The sequence below is a fragment of the Hyperolius riggenbachi genome, chromosome 4 (assembly GCF_040937935.1).
Source record: "Hyperolius riggenbachi isolate aHypRig1 chromosome 4, aHypRig1.pri, whole genome shotgun sequence".
Lineage (NCBI taxonomy): Eukaryota > Metazoa > Chordata > Amphibia > Anura > Hyperoliidae > Hyperolius > Hyperolius riggenbachi.
Window position 1 is genome coordinate 226,037,462 of NC_090649.1, and position 21,584 is coordinate 226,059,045.

Below are 21,584 nucleotides of genomic sequence, written 5' to 3' on the forward strand. Positions count from 1 at the left end.
ACCCAAACTACTATGAGCTGTGTGAGAAATGAATTTTTAAGCAGGGATAGCGAGAGAGAGAACTGGGTGAATAAATAAAGTGCTCCTAGCACTAGTGGTAATGTGTACACTAATATAGAGTATTAAAAAAAAAAGTCGTTTAAATCGATAGTATTCCTTTAACCACTTGTGGTTTCTGAACATACCTTGTATGAAGATGTGTGGACACCTGTAATGGCTGCCACCCATACTGATTGGAAGCAATCACAAGGGCAACAGTTTGGGGAACCAATGCTGTATACAGTAGATACATTGCTACTCTGTTGCCTACCAATGTATCTGTACCGTACTGGAGTCGCACAGGCGACTCAGCAATTGCATCCAAGCACTATAAACACAAGGGCTGGAGATAAAAGTACGCTAAATGCCCAACTAGTGATGAAATATGGCATGTATTTTATCATTTTAACCAGGATGAGCCAAATCATTTATGCCAAGGTGTTTTAAAACTGTGGCACTAGTCATGTGATATTTAAGTAGGGAAGAAAACAGGGACTTCGGGGAGGCTTTGTGGGACAAGACTCCAGAGGTAAATATAACTTTTCAATACAGCAGTGCTGACTCCTCTTTAAGCATTTTGGACAATCAGCCATTAACCTCCTTGGCGGTTAATTTTTTCTGCAAAAATTGCAGAAATCCAATTTTTTTTTTTTTTTTAATGTTTCATGTAAAGCTACCAGAATGGTAGCTACATGAAACTCCACTAGAGGGTGCATGTGTCCCTCTAGTTCGATCGTTGCCGGCAACAATACCAAACAGGGGAACGCGTATATAACGCGCTCCCCTGTTTGGCTTCTCCTGTCGCCATGGCGACGATCGGAATGACGTCATGGACGTCAGCCGACGTCCTGACGTCAGACGTCTCCGATCCAGCCCATAGCGCTGCTCGCAACTCATTGGTCCGGGCAGTGCAGGGCTCTGGCGGGGGGGGGCCTCTTGTGCCGCTGCGTGCGGGCGATCGCCGCGATCAAGCTGTACGCGCGGCTAGCAAAGTGCTAGCTGCGCGTACAGCACTTTACAGCATAAAAATCGCCCCACCAGGGACTGAGATCTCCCCCTGCGCGGCATAGCCCGAGCTCAGCTCGGGCTTACCGCCAGGGAGGTTAATCAGGGCTATGACCAAGGACTGATTGTCCAAAATGCGTAAGCTGCGTTGCTGTACCTCTGCTGTTTCATGAGTTTTCAGTTAAGTTCATGATTTTAGCAGTGGTGACCCGAGTTGCAGATTTCACTTTCATTTGAAATGCCAGCTTTTCTGCTATTTTCTACCTAACTATTATTTCTTTTTTAAGTATGGCAAGTGCTGGAGATAATATGTATGCTGTTTACTACTTGTATGAAAAAGGGGCATGAGAAAATTTTGGCTATTGTAGTATGAGTATGACTACAACTTAACCTAACACTATTTCCCACAGAACCCCTCCTTACTGATGCCTAACCTTAACTGTCCATCGAAGTCTAATCCTTAAAAAGCTCCACCACCCCCCCAACTCCCCCCCCCCCACCCCCCCACCACCACCACCACCACCACCACCATCCATGCCTTCCATTGATTCCAACTGGGAAAATGATCATAATGACTGATTACCCTAAAGACTGTTCACAATTCTAACTGTGTGAACCTAACCTAAAGCCTATATGACATGTGATGCAATTTTCTCATCGATTATGTTAACCTTTATGTTCTTGGCTATTCAAATAAAATAACTGAAACAGAAATTATTAACACAAATTGACCAACTCATTTTCAAAATTCTAATTGAGTAAATTAAAAATGTTAGGAAAATCTGATTATTACTGCCACTGAAGTGTAAAGTTTAAGGTTACTTTCACACTACTCACGGAGCATCGCGTGCAGTACTCTTCCCCACTGCAGCTTGTTGCGAGGGCAATGTAAATCTATGGAGACTTACACACTATGGCTATGTGATGCAGTGTGATGGAAGTAAAAACATTTCTGCAAGCCTACTGCAAGGATTATGCAGCAATGCAAGTCTATGGTGACGCATGGCGACTTGAGTTGCGGTAGAGGCGTGCATGTGCAGACCGACAGTGAACCAGTGAAGTATTTCCTGTCCAGCAGGGCTTACATCACTGTGTGGGGGACGGAGCTACGCATATTACCGTGTTGGCACACTCAGCCACAGCAATGGTGCGATCGTCTAGCCCCAGGCTCTTCTTCCATAGGATGATGGCCTCACATTTAGGGCTTGATTCACTAAACGGTGATAACTCATATTAAGGCCATGCTAGCGTTTTCGTGTGCGTTTTCGCACGCAATCGCAAATTTTCTTGTGCAAATATTCACAATTGCATGCAAAAATTCGTGATTGCATGCAAAATTTGCGATTGCGCACGGAAACGCGAAAACACGCACAAAAACACTAGCGCGGCCGTGATATGAGTTATCGCGGTTTAGTGAATCAAGCCCTTAGTGTGAAACTAGCCTGAAGGGTGTGCAATCTTTGTTTATCTGCAGTGCAGACATTTAGTAAAACAAATGAGATGCAGTTATTATTGTTTCATTACATTCTATACTCTTTATGTTATTAATATCATTTTCAACATACCTTTTAAAACATCAAGGCAAATTTGTCTTATAAATTCTTCTGATTGTTCTTTCCCCTTTAAAAAAAATTTGCATTAATATAAATATAACTCCAGATAATTAATGCAATATTTTAGCATTGTGAGACTTAAAGCGGAATATAACCCTGCATTTCAACTTTACTCTAAAACATTATTTACAGCATATTATATGCAACCAGCATTTTTTTTTTTTACTAGACCAGCATTGGAAGGGTTAAACACACAGCTTTAAAGTTCCTAGAGAGAACTGCTGCCGCATCCGAAGCTTACATAGATACATTTCAGCAAAACAAAATGTAACAACTGTGGAATGTGACTCACTCTCTCTGACTGTGCAGGAGCTGGAGGACAGCCAAAGAGTGTGTAACATTCACCACTTGCTACATTTTGTTTACTGAAATGTATCGATTTAAACTTCGGCTGCCGGGAGCAGCTCTCTCCACAGAACTTTAAACCTCTGTGTGTAACCCTTCCAATGCTGGTCTAGTAAAAAAAAAAATGCTGGTTGCATATAATATGCTGTAAATAATGTTTTAGAGCAAAGTTGAAATGCAGGGTTATATTCCCCTTTAAAGAGGAACTCCTGTGAAAATAACGTAATGAACAAAAGTGCTTAATTTTTACAATAATTATGTATAAATGATTTAGTCAGTGTTTGCCCATTGTAACATCTTTCCTCTCCCTGATTAACATTCTGACATTTATCACATGGCAAAATGTTTACTGTTGGCAGGTGATGCAGTGGATGTAGCTGTTACTTGCTTTTTTGAAAGTTGAAAACAGCTGTTATTTCCCACAATACAACAAGGCTCCCACCATGGTCCTGACATCACACTGTGGGAGGGGTTTCACCCCAATATCAGCCGTACAGAGAAAAGGAAAATATTTCTTACGGGGAGGGGGCTATCATCTATTGATTGGGATGAAGTTCAATCCTTGGTCACAGTTTCTCTTTAATTAAAACACAGTACTGGTGGCTAGCCTAAACCAGCTGAATTTACTCTGTGTTTCCTGTCCCCAAAAAATGAGAACTTTCACAGATCACTCAGTGAATACATGTTTCCAATTTCAATAAAATTGTTCTTTCTGTAAGGAGTACATAGCTTTCTGTAGAAAGTTTGATCTCTTTTCAACTTAATGACAACTTTCCCAAACAATTTTACTCAGTGAGTCAGCGTTTCCTTCTTTTATCAAAATGCTCTTTTATTTGACTTTTTTTTCACCCTGCCACTTAATAGTTCCTCTAAACTGCTTAGCATGTTAAAGTAAAGTTTCTCTTATAGGCAGCTGCTTTTGAAAAATAATGAATGGAGAAACGATGAAGGCTCCTGCTCAGCTATTCCAAACTTGTTAACATAAGGTGATATAAAACAATGAGCAAAGGCATACGCATCAAGCAATGTACAAACATGACATCCTGTATGCACAATGCCTGTTATACTTACCTCATTTATCATATTGAAATCATGTGTCATAAACACTTTTATATAACATGGAATACTTGCTCTGCCTCTATAAAATACTACTACTAATAATTTAACTTGCCCCAGTTAGTGACTGAAGTTAATTAGAAAAGATGGAAAAAATATTTGTTTATGGACAAAACTCTTCATGAATTAGTTGGGGTCCTTCACTGACCTATCGTTGTGTACACAGTAAGCGTCGATATAGTCACAATTAACATTGCGGTCTATGCGGCACATTTTACCAACCAGCCACCGGTGCCCAAGTTACCTGCATCATGCCGTAATTATTTCCCAAGCCTGGCCAATAGAATGAGCCAATTCCACTCACAAAATTATTGTAATCACTTACCGTATTTTTCGGACCATAAGACACATTTTTTCTTCCCCAAAACTTGGGGTCTTATGGTCCGAAAATTAAAAAAAAGTGCAGAGGTGCGCAGGGAGTGACTCTTACCCATCCAGCCCCGCGCTCCTCTCTCCGTCCGGCTTGTCAACGGATCTCTCTTCTCCTCCGCCTGCTGCTGTTCAGCTCCAGGTCCCCCGACATGCCCCAGGCATACGTACGCCATTAGTGTAACAGTAGCCACCAGGACCAATGTGGAAAAAGACGGAGGCCACGCGAACGAGGGACCCAGAGCTGTACAGCGGCAGGCGGCCACTGTGTACAGCTATGTCAGAAGATGCCAATGCGGAAGAAGATGGAGGCCACACAGAGGGGGGATCCGGAGCTGTACAGCGGCAGGTGGCCGCTGTATACAGCTATGTCAGAAGATGCCACCCATGCCAGAGGAGAAGAGGGACACCTAAGAAGATGCCGTGGGGAAGTGGGACCCCTAGACAAGCCAGAGAAAGGTGGGAGGAGCGCTGCGGCAGAATCAGATGGGAGTAGGTTAGTATTAGATATAGATAGGGGAGGATTAGTGTGAGAATTAGGTTATAGTGGGGGATAGTAGAATATAGGTATAATTAGCAACATTCTACAGCATTTTCTTGCCCCAAGTTCACCAGCCACAATAATAAAGGTAACAGTGGGGGATAGTAGAATATCGGTATAATTACTGCTATGCTACAGCATTTTCTGGTATCCATTTTACTAGCTTCAAAAGTAGAATAACAAACGTTTTGTGACTCAACCCCTTTAAAAAAAAATTGAAAGAAAGAAATAATAACAGGGTAGGGCAAAATCTATCTAATGGGGACACCGAAAATTAAACTAGATATAGATTTTAACCTTACCCAATGGTGCAGACATAGGGAATGGCTGTGAGTACACCAGGGTTCCTGGACCGGAGGGGTCCTCATGGGCCCTTCCTCCTGTTGCAATATTAGCACTTTTTAATTCCATAGTGGTATAGATCACCTCTATATGTGCTTTGACTATACAAAAGAAAGTTTTAGTGATCTGTATTATATAATTGTATTATATAATTCATATACATACTGTGCTTAGGGTGCCTAGTGTAAAATTTGCACTGGGGCCCATGGCTCCATAACTTGGCCACTGACCCTACTTTGTAATACTTTTAAAAATAAAAGTAGCTCTATTTCACTTGAAACACAAACACAATGATAACTCAGATTACTGCTCATACATACAGGTCTTCCTTTTTGTCCCGGATGCCCAGAAGGACCTCTTTCACCACTGAAACCTCTTGGACCAGGTGACCCTATTAATCCAGCAGAGCCAGGTTCTCCTCTTGGTCCATTGAATCCCTGAAGTCCAGGATCTCCTACTTCCCCTTTCTGTAAATCAGAATTACTCAATTTTAAAATTATGATAGGAATTTTTTTTTAAATACAGTTAAATGACACATACTGTAACCATTGGTATTGCATTGGTATTGCAGCTTTACACATATCCCTAGAAAAAGCATTGCATTTCCTGCCAGGTTTCTTGTTGGTCAGAGATCGTTGTACAGCCATAATACTGCTGTATAAGGATCCTGGCAAATAAACCTGTATACATTTTCATTAAAAACACACTAGGAGTTTTGGTTTACCATGAGCTTGCTGGGTAGTCTGTAACTCTGGGTGTTTCAAGTCCTACTCCATAAAGCCATATCATGCACTGATGAGGATCAACCAATCTGAAATGGTCTGAATGCATGTTGGATTATTGTGGCTCTGTACATTTAACAAGCTGACACATCATTGCATTCCAGCGATTCTGGGGGTGTAGTTAGCTCACAGGGACAACAAAGGATGATTTGCATATTCAGCAGTGATGCATCATGGGAGACATCAAATGCTCACTCCAACCTGAATTATCGCAAATACCTTCTGTTTACCTTCTGAAGGCAGACTTTTGTTTTCCGTAACATTTTAGTAAGCTTTTTGGTTATTTGTAGCCTCATACACACGCCTAGGAGTTCTGGTTCACCATGAGCATGCTGGATAGTCTGTAACATAAAAAAAAAAAAGTATCTGAAGACTTCCCTCCCAAGCCTCCTCTTGTCACCCATGCAGGCTGGTATAGCCAGAATTCTGAGCCCAGACCACATGGGGCTGGATTTATATGGTTCTATGGGATAGGGCCTGGATCAGCTCATGATGGCCAAGAACCTCTAGGAAACTATAATTCTGGGAATACACAATTAGTTTTTTTCGGCAGATTTACTGCCTGATCGTTTTTCAGATTGATTTTCTGATCAATTTTCTGATCGATTTCCTTTCACTTCAATAAGGAAATAAATCAGAAAAATCAGATCGGACCTGTCAGACATTATCTATCGAGCTATCTATCTGTCAAAAAAGCTCATGGTGTATTCCCAGCATAAGAAGCTAAAAGAGATCAAAGAGCACTTTTAGTCTCTTTAACCACTTCAGCCTTCAGCCGTTTTCACTTTATGCATCCGAGCAATGTTCACCTCCCATTCATTAGCCTATAACTTTATCACTACTTATTACACTGAACTGATCAATATCTTTTTTTTTCCGCCACCAAATTAGGCTTTCTTTGGGTGGTACATTTTGCTAAGAGCCACTTTACTGTAAATGCATTTTAACAGGAAGAATAAGACAAAAACGGAAAAAATGCATTTTTTTCAGTTTTCAGCCATTATAGTTTTAGAATAATACATGTCTCCATAATTAAAACTCACGTATTGTATTTGCCCATATGTCCCGGTTATTATGTCCTATCACAATGTATGACGACAATATTTTATTTGGAAGTAAAGATGCATTTTTTCCGTTTTGCATCTATCACTATTTACAAGTTTAAAATAAAAAAAAATAGAAATATTTCATCTGTACATTGATATATAAAAAGTTTAGACCGTTAGGTAAATATTTACATTTTGTTGTTTTTTTTATTGTAATGTTTTTTTTGTTTTTTTTTATATTAAACATTTTATTTGGGCATTTTTGGGAGGGTGGGATGTAAACAGTAGTTTTATAATGTAAATGTGTGTTGAGTTTTATTTTTTTTTACTTTTAGTTGTAGTTTTACTTTTTGGCCACAAGATGGCGGCCATGAGTTTGTTTACATGACGTCACTCTAAGCGTAACATATGCTTAGAGAGACGCATGGGGGATGCAACAGCCAGAAAAGGCGAAGCTTCCGAGAGAAGCTGTCGCTTTTTCTGCGGGGGAGAGGAATCAGTGATCGGGCACCATAGCCCGATTCACTGATTGCCTGGCTAACGAACCACGGGCCGGGAGCACGCGTGCGATCGGCCGTGGGAGCACGCGGACGCGCATATGGCCTCCTGGGCGTAGCTAGTACGTCCAGGAGGCCGAAGTAGTTAAGCCACGTATACATTCACTGGACTTGAACTGCTTGAATTTAAAAGATTGTAAAAATTGGGCTGTTCTAAAATTGGGCTGTTCTAAAACTTTTGACAGGTAGTGTTAGTATAGAACACTTTCTGTGCTTAACCTATTCTAGTTCCTGGACGTAGTTTCTACAATGCGCGCTCCCGCAGTCGATCGCGCGCGTGCATGCGCGCCCCCTGCCCGCGGTTCGTTAGCCAGGTAATCAGTGAATCGGGCTATGGTGCCCGATCACTGATTCCTCTCCCCCGCTGAAAAAGCGACAGCTTCTATCGGAAGCCTTCGCTTTTTCTGGCTGTAGCGTTCCCCCATGCGTCTGTATGTTACGCTTAGAGTGACGTCATGTAAACAAACTCATGGCTGCCATCTTGTGGCCAAAAAGTAATACTACAACTAAAAGTAAAAAAAATAAAAATCAACACACATTTACTTTATAAACCTGTTGTTTACAATTCACCCTCCCAAAACTACCCAAATAAGATGTTTAATATAAAAAAAACAAAAACATTACAATAAAAAAAAATGTAAATATTTACCTAAGGGTCTAAACTTTTTAAATATCAATGTAAAGATGAAATATTTCTATATTTTTTTTATTTTAAACTTGTTAATAGTGATAGATGCAAAACGGAAAAAATGCACCTTTATTTCCAAATAAAATATTGTCGCCATACATTGTGATAGGGACATAATTTTAATGGTGTAATAACCGGGACATATGGGGAAATACAATACGTGAGTTTTAATTATGGAGGCATGTATTATTTTAAAACTATAATGGCTGAAAACTGAGAAATAATGATTTTTTTCCGTTTTTTTCTTATTCTTCCTGTTAAAATGCATTTACAGTAAAGTGGCTCTTAGCAAAATGTACCCCCCAAAGAAAGCCTAATTGGTGTCGGAAAAAACAAGATATAGATCAGTTCATTGTGATAAGTAGTGATAAGGTTATAGGCTAATGAATGGGAGGTGAACATTGTCATTGCTCAAGTGAAAACGACGGAACGAGAATGGGTTAAACTAGGACTTTCATCATCCAATCTGGGATCCTTTGATATCAAGGGAGAAGCAAATACACACTTTGGTTGTTATTGGTATGTTTCTGCACACTCATTTACTAATTAATGTTATTTGTGTAGGACATCTCAACCTATTCTCACAGTTTAAAGGGAGCCAGACGTAAGAGGAATGCAGAGGCTATATCTTCATTCACTATTAAAGAATGCCAGTTGCAGACTTCTGTGCTGATGCACTACCTGAAATACTTAAACCACTTTATGCAAAATGGATGTTTTAAAACAATTTAATACTAATTGGTGCAAACAGGACATTTTACAAACATCCATTTTACTGAAATGCTAATGCATGCATGTGCACGTGCCCGCAGTCATGCCCGTTTTAACATGCCAGTGGAGGGGCGGGAAGTGGTTAAGTCACTAGCCCAGAAGGAGTATGCAGATTACATGCTTTGCCTCTGGTTTGACTCCTGCATGTTGGCTGCATGTTTGTAACAGTTGTGTGGCTCAAAAACAACTGAAGCCTAAACCTTAGCATGACAGGCAGGCAGCTAACAAAGCAGGTAATTTGGGCAAACAGCTGGTAATATGGGTACCACATAGACAGCAATATTAATTGCGGTTGTAGCAGTGCCCAGTGTATAATTAGGATGCTAGAAGCACTGTTTCTAAAATTTTGCAGAAAAGAAGGGTAGCGCAAATACTGTCGAAGGGGCACTTTGGGTGAGCAGGTCATCTTGGTGCTAGGCAGTTTGGCGTAGGGCGAGCCGAATGACGGCTCTCCCTGATGCTGCTAAACTACGAGGTGGTGGCATTAAATACTATTCCCCCTCTGAGTTGTCGCAACTTGGAAGAAGATGTTATTAGGGGTCTGGCAGCCGATGGAGCCCCAAATTACCGTTACGTGGGGCGTGCAGAATAGCATTGCTGCTAAGATGGCGCCCAGCTTCGGCGCTCCGCACTAAGAGCCGCACGTCGAGAGATTAACTGCTTCAGCACTTTGGCGGTGGATGGGAGGGGAGGGGTCTAGGTTAGTGTTAGGAGTGGGTGGAAGGTGGGTTAGTGTGAGAAGAAGGTTAGGTAACGTGATAGTAGATTTTCATTAAATTACAGATATTTCACTATCAGTATTAGCCAGTGCCCTATAGTAGAATATCAGTAATTTTAACAATGTACTTCTAGTTACTTAACCCAGCACCTAAATTATCATGGCACCCTTTTTTCAGTGAACATGGCAGCTGCCATTGTTTCTATGGGAATGAAGATGGCAGTCTCTGTATTCCTTTCACTTCAGCTTCCCTTTAAGCAAGTCAGCCTTCACAGCCAGCATGGCTGTTTGTATTGCTCTTACCAGGCATATCACTAATATCTGACAAAAACACTGGACAATACATGGGGACTGATTCACAAAGCGGTGCAAACTTTTTCGCGGACTTTTGCGCGCGCAATTTGCCACGATTCACGCGATCGCAGACTTTTGCGCGCGCAATTTGCCGCGAATCGCGGCAAATTGCGCACGTAAAAAACCACGATCGCGCAAATCGCGGCAAATTGCGCGCACAAAAGTCAGCGAAAAAGTTTGCACCGCTTTGTGAATCAGGCCCCTAGGGTTACTGTACATACATTGACAATAAAAAGGAGTGACTAACAGTATTAGATCATACAAGAATAGAAGGGTACAGGATCATGCAATGGAAAGATGGTTATAAAGACCAAGTAGTTCAAGTCCACCAATGAGATGGGTGTTAAATAATCAGATTGTAAGATCAAGTAGGATACAAAAAGGGGAGGAGGACCCTGCCAAAGGCTTACAATCTAAAGGGAGGAGTAGGGGGTTGGGACACACTAGGTAAGTGATGGCTGCATGGGTGCTCTGAAGGTGCAATTAGGGCATTGGTGCTGGAGGGTGGGTCAGCATGAACAGGTGCATATAATGCATTGAGGCATGCATGTAATAATAGCTTCAGTTAAAAAGGGTGCCAAATATAAACAATATTCAACTTATTGTTTAGTAAAATGGGTGGCAGAATATGCCATAAAATATAATTTATAATGTGATATTCTACTATTCCCCACTGGAATCTCTATTTTTATGTCTATTAAAATGGGCACCAGGAACAGTGATAAAATATCGGTTAATTTAATATCGGTTAATATTGTACTACTTCATTCATATTGTAAATTGTTTGCAATACTTACCAACATTTTACTATGACCTAACCTCTCCCTACTCTCACACAGAACCCTCCCCTGTTGGTGCCTAACCTTAACCTCCTTGATGTTGCCTAGCCTTAACCCCCCCCCCCCCACACACACACACACACACACACGCACACACACACTCCCCCAGGGGTGCCTAATCTTAGTCCCCCGTTTCATGTGTGCAATATAAATTAGTATATGGTCGTTTATGGTTTTATAGAATTAAAAAAAGGTAATTGAGTCAAAACGTGTGTATACAGTTTTAGAAACTATTATTTATAGGTTATTGTAATCGATAAAGTTGGTATGGAAATGAAAGGTAGAGATAACAAGTGATATAGTTGTTTTATATTTATGTGGCACCTTTTTTATAGAGTTGGTGCCAATAGAGAAAAGATTAACATTGATGTGAATGGGGCGCCCTTTTTAATAGGTGCCATTATTACTTGCTTGAAGGATTTTAAGGAGGAAGTGAATGACATGGGGGTTGGAAGTAAGTTCCAGAGAGTGGGGGCATAACTAGAGAAGTCTTGGAGTTGTGCATGAGAAATAGGAGCAGGTTATGTATGAGGTGCTCAGGTGTAGGTCGTTAGGAGGATCGGAGTGGCCGGCCAGGAGTGTATCTGTGAACGAGTTCAGGAATGTGGGTCAGGCAAGAATTGTGGATAGATTTGTAGGCTAGACACAGTCGTCTTGAAGCTGATTCTGCTATAGTGAATAAACTAGTTTGTAAAATAAATACTACCTTGTGATATAAGCTATTAATAATAATAACGTATCAATAACTCATCATATGATATAGATCATATAGTTAAAATGTACTCCTAGATAAAAAGAAATCTACTCCTAACTAATATTAGAAAATTCTCTCTCTTCTCTTTTCATACACATTGCATTTTTCTTCCTCATTAACACAACTGTTACATGAGACAGACTAACAGACTGTTTATGGACCACATGGTGCATGGGACTTAACATTCTGTCTGCATTACCATTACAATTATTCCAAGCGAATAAATGAAATCATCAATCAGACTGGCGGCTTCAGAGGAAAGCTCAAGTAAAAAAAAAGAAAGAAAAAAAGAAGAATAAGAAATGATGAGTAAGCTATGGTTTTGGCTTAAACTCATGGCAAATACCCACATACATGACTCACTGGTTTTTGTTTGTCAAATCTCAGACTAAACCTGTTTCTGTCATTCCTACACTGACCAAGAATTTATTTATTCTCCATTTACAACAGCGATAGAAGAACCGTGAATGATTATTTGTCTACTGATAAGAAACATTGGCCTTGATTCACTAAGCAATTGCCATTCGCAGACAGCTATCTGTGTAATGCACATTATACTAGCAATATGTGCATTGCGTACATAACACAAGTAGAGATGGCCTGAATGGTTCGCCGGTGAACGGTTCCCGGGGAACTTCCGGAGGTTCGTGAACCACAAACTTTTCCGGAAGTTTGGTTCGCCCCCAAATGCATTATTAGGGTCAACTTTGACCCTCTACATCACAGTCAGCAGGCACATTGTAGCCAATCAGGCTACACTCCCTCCTGGAGCCACTCCGGCCATTTTTCTCACTCGTGTGCCTGCAGTAAATAGAGAAGGGACAGCTGCTGCTGCTGCTGCAGACTCTCATAGGGAAAGATTAGTTGGGCTCTTGTAGGCTTGTTAGCTTGCTCCTTGCTGATTCTTATTGCTCAAATAGCAGCCCACAACAGCTCTTTTGAAAGCTGATCTTGTTCTTGTGATCTATTTTTTTTTTCTGTGTGTCCCACTGACACTTGTGTTGCATAGACAGCCTTGATAATTCATACTGTGTGTGTGCCACTGCCAGGCCCAGTACATTCAGTGACTACCTGTGTGTGTGACAGGTGCACATTGTAATACCCATTACTGTATATACCTACCTACCTGTTGTTCACAGTGCACCCACCTACCTACGTGAGCTGAGGGCACGCAGTGTCACTGTGCCTGTCCGCTACCTGTCTATGTGTGACAGGTGCACATTGTAATACCCAGTACTGCATATACCTACCTACCTGTTGTTCACAGTGCACCCACCTACCTACGTGAATTGAGCGCACGCAGTCACTGTTCCTGTCTGCTACCTGTCTGTGTGTGACAGGTGCACATTGTAATACCCATCACTGCATATACTTACCTACCTGTTGTTCACAGTGCACCGACCTACCTACGTGAGTTGAGCGCACACAGTGCCACTGTGCCTGTCCACTACCTGTCTGTGTGTGACAGGTGCACATTGTAATACCCATCACTGCATATATCTACCTACCTGTTCACAGTGCACCCACCTACCTACGTGAGCACACGCAGTGTCACTGTGCCTGTCCGCTACCTGTCTGTGTGTGACAGGTACATATTGTAATACCCATCACTGCATATACCTACCTACCTGTTGTTCACAGTGCACCCACCTACCTACATCAGTGCGCGCAGTGTCACTGTGCCTGTCCGCTACCTGTCTGTGTGTGACAGGTGCACATTGTAATACCCATTACTGCATATACCTACCTGTTGTGTTCAGTGCACCCACCTCATCACTGCATATACCTACCTGTTGTGATCAGTGCACCCACCTACCTACGTGAGTGCACGCAGTGTGATATACAACTCCGCGCATACCTGTTAACTGCACCTGTGTGACTGCACATTGTATTACTCAAGTCAGTGCACACCTTTCACTTCATCCCCCCCCCCCCCCCGACAATGGACAAAACAGGCAGAGGTAGAGGCAGACCCAGAGGAAGGCCACCCGGCAGGTCTGTGTGAGGTCGTGTTGATGTGATTTTGAGCGGCCCTCGACCAAAGTATAGTGCTCAGAAGAAGGCACGTCCCATCAACTACCAAGATTGTCAGGACGTGGTTGACTATTTAACACAGAACACCTCATCTTCTGCAGCCACCTGCGCTACTACAAGCACCACATCCATTGCATTTGACACTTCGCAGGAGTTAATTGGTGGGGAATTAACTGATTCACAGCCATTATTGTTACAAGCAGATGAAGGCGCTAAGCAAGTTACACCACCTCATATGTCTGAGTAAGGCGGCGACACTATGGATGTAACTTGTGAAGATGATGAAGTACCTGCTGTTGGTGCAGTTTTGGAGGTGTCTGAGGTAAGCAAAGCTGGGCAGGATTATTATGATGATGACGATGATACGGACCCCACGTATGTTCCCAATAGAGGAGATGAACAGGGCGACAGTTCAGAAGGGGAGTCAGAGAGGAGTAGGAGGAGACGAGTTCCTGAAAGAAGCAGGGGGAACTCGTCCTCAGAAACAGCTGTTGGCAGTGTCCAGTGCCATGTATCACCACCTATGGACAGTCAGCCAACATGCCCTTCAACCTCAGCTGCTGATGCCACCATAGTGCCATCACCCTAGGGGGGCTCAGCGGTTTGTAAATTTTTTTAGTGTGTCTGTCTCAGATCGGAGCAATGCCATCTGTTCTCTCTGCCTCCAAAAATTGAGCTGTGGAAAGGCCAACACTCACGTAGGGACAAGTGCCTTACGAAGGCACATAGAGAAAAGGCACAAACTGCAATGGGAAGAGCACCAGAGGAAAAGCAGCACACAAAAGAAAAGCCACCCTCCTTCTCCTCTTTCTCTTTCAGGTGCAGCATCTTCAGCCGCTTTCTCCCTTGCACCTTCACAGCCACCCTCCTCCACTCCACCTCTGCCCTTGAGCGGTTCCTGCTCCTCTGCCCACAGCAGCCAGGTGTCTGTGAAGGAAATCTTTGAGCGAAAGAAGACAATTTCTGCCAGTCATCCCTCCCTATGCCCGGCGTCTGACAGCTGGCATGGCGGAACTGTTAGCTCGCCAGCTGTTACCATACAAGCTGGTGGACTCTGAGGCCTTCCGTAAATTTGTGGCCATTGGGACACCGCAGTGGAAGATACCAGGCCGCAATTATTTCTCTAAAAAGGCGATACCCAAACTGTACCGTGAAGTTGAGAGGCAAGTGGTGTCATCTCTGGCACACAGCGTTGGGTCAAGGGTCCACCTGACCACGGATGCCTGATCTGCCAAGCATGGTCAGGGCAGGTACATAACTTACACAGCCCATTGGGTCAACCTGGTGACCGATGGCAAGCAGGGAGTACATGGCTGTGCAGTGGACCAACTTGTGACACCTCCATGGCTTGCAGGCCAGCCTCCTGCCACCTCCTCTCCTCCTGCTACATCCTCTTCGCTGCTCGCCTGCTAGAACAGGAGAAAGCCGTCGCCCAGTACCTCTACAATTTCAGTAGAAGGACACAATCTGGGGAGATGGGGATGTTCTGGCCCCCGAACTGGACACTCATGCGAAATGCATGCAGGCTCATGCGGCCGTTTGAGGAGGTGACCAGCCTGGTGAGTCGCAGTGAAGGCACCATCAGCGACTTGATCCCGTACGCTTACATCCTGGAGCGTGCCATGCGTAGAGTGGTGGATCAAGCTGTGGAGGAGCATGAAGAGGAACAGTTATGGCAGGAACAGTTGTGGGAGCAATTTTCATCAGAATCAGACATTTCCTCAACACCTGCGGCAGCACAGAGGTGGGAGAAGGAGGAAGAGTCGTGTGGGGAAGAGGAGTCAGACCCGGATGATGAGGAAGGCGTTTCTTTGGAGGAGGAGGAGGTGGCAGAAGAACAACTGCAGCAGGCAGGCCTGACTGTGCTTTGCAGACCAGGCATCCGTGGTCAGATGGACCCTTGACCCAATGCTGTGTGCCAGAGATGACACCACTTGCCTTTCAACATCACGGTACAGTTTGGGTATTGCATTTTTTGAGAAATAATTGCGTGATGGTATCTTCCACTGCGGTGTGTGGCTTTGCTTTTGTGTGCTGCCTTTCCTCAGGTGGTCATCCCATAGCAGTTTGTGCTTTGTAATCATGTGCCTTCGTAAGGTTGTTGTCCCTACGTGGGTCTTGGTCTTTCCACGGCTCAATTTTCGGTGGCAGAGAGTACAGATGGCATTGCTCTCATCTGAGACAGACACACACAAAAATTTCCACACTGCTGAGCCCTGGGATGATGGCACTTTGGTGATGGCTGTCGACGGAGTGTTAAGTGGGGTGCCAGAATCAGAGCAGGAGGAGGAAGATATGTCACGCTTCCGTGCGGAAGCTGAGGAAGATGAGGAGTTCTGTGTTAAATAGTCAACTAAGTCCTGACAATATTTGGGGTTGATGGCACGTGCCTTCTTCTGAACACTGTACTTTGGTCGAGGGCCGCACAAAATCACGACAGCACGACCTTGAACAGACCTGCCGGGTGTCCTGCATCTGCCTTTTGTTTTGTCCATATTGGGGGGGATGAAGTGAAAGGTATGCAATGACTTGACTAATATGATGTGCGGTTACACAGATGCATTGAAAAGGTTGCAGTGACTGCTGATACAGCAATATGCGGTTACACAGGTGCAGTGAAAGGTATGCACAGACTGGTATTACAAATGTGCAGCTGTCACACACACAGGTACAGTGAACAGGTATGCAGTGACTGTTATATAAAACTGCGTTATGTTACACAGGTGCAGTGAAAGGTATGCACAGCACGGACTGGTATTACAAATGTGCAGCTGTCACACACACAGGTGCTGTGAAAAGGTAGGCACTGAATGTGCTGGGCCTGGCACAGTATAGCAATTAGCAAGGGCCAGCTGGGACAGGCACGGCTGTATATGCAAGTGTCAGTGGGCCACACACAAAAAACACATCACAAGAACATTAGCTCTCAAAAGAGCTGTTTTGGGGGGGGGTGCTTTTTAGCAATAAGTATCAGCAAGGAGCAAGCTAACAAGCCTAACAAGAGCCTAACTAAGCTTTCCCTATGTCTCTGCAGCATCCTCTCCCTTCTCTTACTACTACAGCAGCAGACAGAGTGAGATCATGACCGACGCGCTGCCTTATATAAGGAGGGGGTGGGCTCCAGGAGGGAGTGCAGCCTGATTGGCTGCCATGTGTCTGCCGACTGTGATGTAGAGGGTCAAAGTTTAGCCCAATGATGTAGTATAGGGGTGGGTCAAACTCGCCATAAAGTTTGCGTTTCGACCCGATCACAAACCAACGATGTTCACGCGAATAAGTTTGCGGCCGAACCGTTCGGGACAACTCTATAGGTGAATTTTGATTGGCTTTTGTAGGCTCATCCCACTTTTCTGAATATTAATCCCATCACCCAGTGACCAACTGTGCAAAGTTTGAGAACCCTACCATGTAGATAACGGAACAGAGGCACCAGCAGGATAATAACATATATTAAATGTTCTAAAAATGCTGTGGCAGCGGTGGACTCATCTCCTGAAAGCAGACACATAACAACTGTCTGACAAGCATCAAAACATTTATTTATAAATACCCCAAAGGTGCGACGCGTTTCGCAGGCAAAGCCCGCTTCCTCAGGCAATAGAAGGGGATCACAAACTGTAAACAGAGACACAAATAACATACTATAACGAGCTACGCCAGATGTTTATACAATTTACAAAACAAAAATTCACAGAGGCGCTAAACCCGTCCAACACGAGCTACTGTTTGTGATCCCCTTCTATTGCCTGAGGAAGCGGGCTTTGCCTGCGAAAAGCGTCGCACCTTTGGGGTATTTATAAATAAATGTTTTGATGCTTGTCAGACAGTTGTTACGTGTCTGCTTTAAGGAGGTGAGTCCACCGCTGCCTCCACAGCATTTTTAGAACTTTTAATATATGTTTTTATCCTGCTGGCGCCTCTGTTCCTTTATCTACATATAGTGTATGTAGTATAATATACAGTATAAACAGTGTAAGAATGGATGCAGTTTACATTTTTCCAGTGAAATTTGTATTTATCTGCACCCACTGATGACCCGGCCTTGCCCGGGTATGTATTTGGCTGGTGTTGGCTGCGCCCTCTTTTTCTAACCCTAACACACAATTACTCAATTACCAAGTTTGTGCGCTTTGCGGTCTTTGGTATCAATAATTTGCATTGAAATTAAACAAATCTGATTAGCTGCAGTTTACATTTTCCAAGTGAAAACCACTTTTTGGTTATGGGGATAAAAAGTATCCTATATGTTATTCCAGGTAATGTACTATAGTGCTGCCCATAATTATTCATACCCCTGACAAATGTTCACTTAAAGTTACTTTTATTCAACCAGCAAGTCATTTTTTGACGGGAAATGACATTGGTGTCTCACACAAGATAATAAGATGATGTACTAGAGGGCATTATTGTGGAAAAAAAATTCTCAGATTTTATTTACATTTCAGCAAAAAGTGTCCAGTCCAAAATTATTCATAACCTTCTCAATAACCAATAGAAAAGCCTTTTATTGGCTATTACAGCAATCAAACACTTCCTATAATTGCAGACCAGCTTTTTGCATGTCTCCACAGGTATTTTTGCCCCTTCATCTATAGCAATGAGCTCCAAATCTTTCAGGTTGGAGAGTCTTCTTGCCATCACACTGATCTTTAGCTCCCTCCACAGATTCTCAATTAGATTCAAGTCAAGACTCTGGCTGGGCCACTCCAAAACTTTAATGTTGTTGTCTGCTAACCATTTCTTCACCATTTTTGCTGTGTGTTTTGGGTCATTGTCATACTAAAATGTCCACTGGGGCTCAAGGCCAAGTTTCTCGGCAGACTGCTTGATGTTGTCATTGAGAATCCTCGTGTATTGCTTTTTTTTTCATTGTGCCGTTTACCATGATTAGGTCCCCTGGTCCATTGGCTGGTATGGTAACAGCTGGCGAGCTAACAGTTCATAGCCAGCTGTCAGACGCCTGGCAAGGGGGTGACTGGCAGAAATTGGCTTCTTCCGCTCAAAGATTTCCTTCACAGACACCTGGCTGCTGTGGGCAGAGAAGTAGGAACCGCTCAAGGTCAGAGGTGGAGTGGAGGAGGGTGGCTGTGAAGGTGCAAGGGAGAAAGCAGCTGAAGATAATGCACCTGAAGGAGGAAGAGGAGAAGGAGGGTGGCTTTTCTTTTCTGTGCTGCTTTTGCTCAGGTGCTTTTCCCGTTGCAGTTTGTGCCTTTTCTTCATGTGCCTTCGTAAGGCACTTGTCCCTACGTGAGTGTTGGCCTTTCCATGGCTCAATTTTTGGAGGCAGAGAGAACAGATGGCATTGCTCCAATCTAAGGCAGACACACTACAAAATTTCCAAACCGCTGAGCCCCCCTGGGGTGATGGCACTATGGTGGCGTCAGCAGCTGACGTTGAAGGGCATGTTGGCTGGCTGTACATAGGGGTAACAGTAAAAAAGGGTGCAGGAGGCTAGTGGACAAATCGGGTGCCGCCATTCACTCCCATAATAAATATCGTTTAATGGGCGCCCGATAGGAAAAAAGGGCGCCGGAGAAAAATAACGTTTTAAAAGCGGCGCCCGGAGACTTAATGTTTTATTACTGCTTCTCATGATTACACATTATTTAATGATTTATACATTTTTTAATATTATTTTTAAACGAAAAACAGTACAATATTTTTTTCAAACATTATTTTTAAATGAAAAACAGTACAATTATTTTTTTTTACATTATTTTTAAACGAAAAAACCGCACAATATGTTTTTGAAACGTTATTAATGCTTATCACAGGGGGGTCTTAGGTTTAGGCACCAACAGGGGGGTCTTAGGTTTAGGCACCAACAGGGGGGTCTTAGGTTTAGGCACCAACAGGGGGGTCTTAGGTTTAGGCACCAACAGGGGGGTCTTAGGTTTAGGCACCACCAGGGGGGTCTTAGGTTTAGGCACCAACAGGGGGTCTTAGGTTTAGGCACCAACAGGGGGTCTTAGGTTTAGGCACCAACAGGGGGTCTTAGGTTTAGGCACCAACAGGGGGGTCTTAGGTTTAGGCACCAACAGGGGGTCTTAGGTTTAGGCACCAACAGGGGGGTCTTAGGTTTAGGCACCAACAGGGAGGTCTTAGGTTTAGGCACTAACAGGGGGGTCTAGGGGTTAGGGGTAGGTACAGGGAGGGTTACTTAGGCACCAACAGGGGGGGTCTTAGGTTTAGGCATCAACAGGGGGGTCTAGGGGTTAGGGGTAGGTACAGGGAGGGTTACTTAGTTATTTTTTTTTAAACGTTATTATACGTTTCACTATTTAAACGAAAGATTAACGTTTTTACAATTGCCGATTTAATGCACATTATGTAATGATTTATAACTTTATAAAACATTAATTTTAAACGAAATACAGTACAATACATTTTAAAACGTTATCCATGCTTATCGTTTAAAACCCCGCGCCCTTTTTTCCCAGCGCCCCTTTTTAACGTACGCGTACATAGGTGGCGATACATGCCGCCGGACACTGCCACCAACTGTTTCTGACGATGAGCTCCCCCTGCTTCTTTCAGGAGCTCGTCTCCTCCTACTCCTCTCTGACTCCCCCTCTGAACTGTCCCCCTGTTCATCTTCTCTATTGGGAACATACGTGGGATCCGTATCATCGTCATCATCATAATCATCCTACTTAGCTTCTTTTGCCTCAGACACCTCCAAAACTGCACCAACAGCAGGTACTTCATCATCCCCCTCCGCACACATTACGTCCATAGTGGCGCTGAACTCAGACATATGAGGTGGTGTAACTTGCTTAGCGCCTTCATCTGGTTGTAACAATAATGGCTGTGCATCAGTGATTTACCCACCAAATAACTCCTGCGAACTGTCAAATGTAGTGGATGTGGTACTTGGAGCAGCGCTGGTGGCTGCGGAAGAGGTGTTCTGTGTTAAATAGTCAACCAAGTCCTAACAATCTTGGTAGTTGATGGGACGTGCCTTCTTCTGAGCACTGTACTTTGATCCAGGGCCGCACTAAATCACATCACCACGACCTTGCACAGACCTGCCGGGTGGCCTTCCTCTGGGTCTGCCTATACCTCTGCCTCTACCTGTTTTGTCCGTTGTGTCCATATCGAGGGGGGGGGGTGAAGTGAAAGGTATGCACTGACTTGAGTAATACAATGTGCAGTCACACAGGGGCAGTTAACAGGTATGCACGGAGTGGTATATCACACTACTTGCGCTCACGTAGGTGATTGGGTGCACTGTGAACAGCAGGTAGGTATATGCAGTGGGTATAACAATGTGCACCTGTCACACACAGACAGGTACCGGACAGGCACACTGACACTGTGTGCGTTCACATAGGTGGGTGGGTGCACAGTGAACAACAGGTAGGTATATGCAGTGGGTATTACAATGTGCACCTGTCACACACACAGGTAGTAGTCACTGAATATGCTGGGCCTGGCTAGCAGTGGCACACATGGCAGGAATTACCAAGGCTGTCTATGCAACACAAGTGTCAGTGGGACACACACACACACACACACACAAAAAAATAGATCACAAGAACAAGATTAGTTATCAAAAGAGCTGTTCTGGGGTGCTTTTTTACAAATAAGAATCAGCAAGGAGCAAGCTAAGAAGCCTTCAAGAGCCTAACTAAGCTTTCCCTATGAGAGTCTGCAGCACCTATCCCTTCA

General features: G+C 43.6%; 1 protein-coding gene across 1 annotated transcript in view; it reads right to left on the reverse strand.

Annotated features, from left to right (window-relative positions):
* COL21A1 (collagen type XXI alpha 1 chain) overlaps nucleotides 1-21,584 on the reverse strand; it is a 197,684-nt gene that overhangs the window by 13,328 nt on the left and 162,772 nt on the right. Inside the window, exons 25-26 of the mRNA XM_068279365.1 lie at nucleotides 5,691-5,837; nucleotides 2,610-2,664 (exon numbers count right to left, since the gene is read on the reverse strand). Of these exons, the coding sequence (XP_068135466.1) occupies nucleotides 2,610-2,664; nucleotides 5,691-5,837 (202 nt within the window). The remainder of the gene's footprint in view (nucleotides 1-2,609; nucleotides 2,665-5,690; nucleotides 5,838-21,584) is intronic.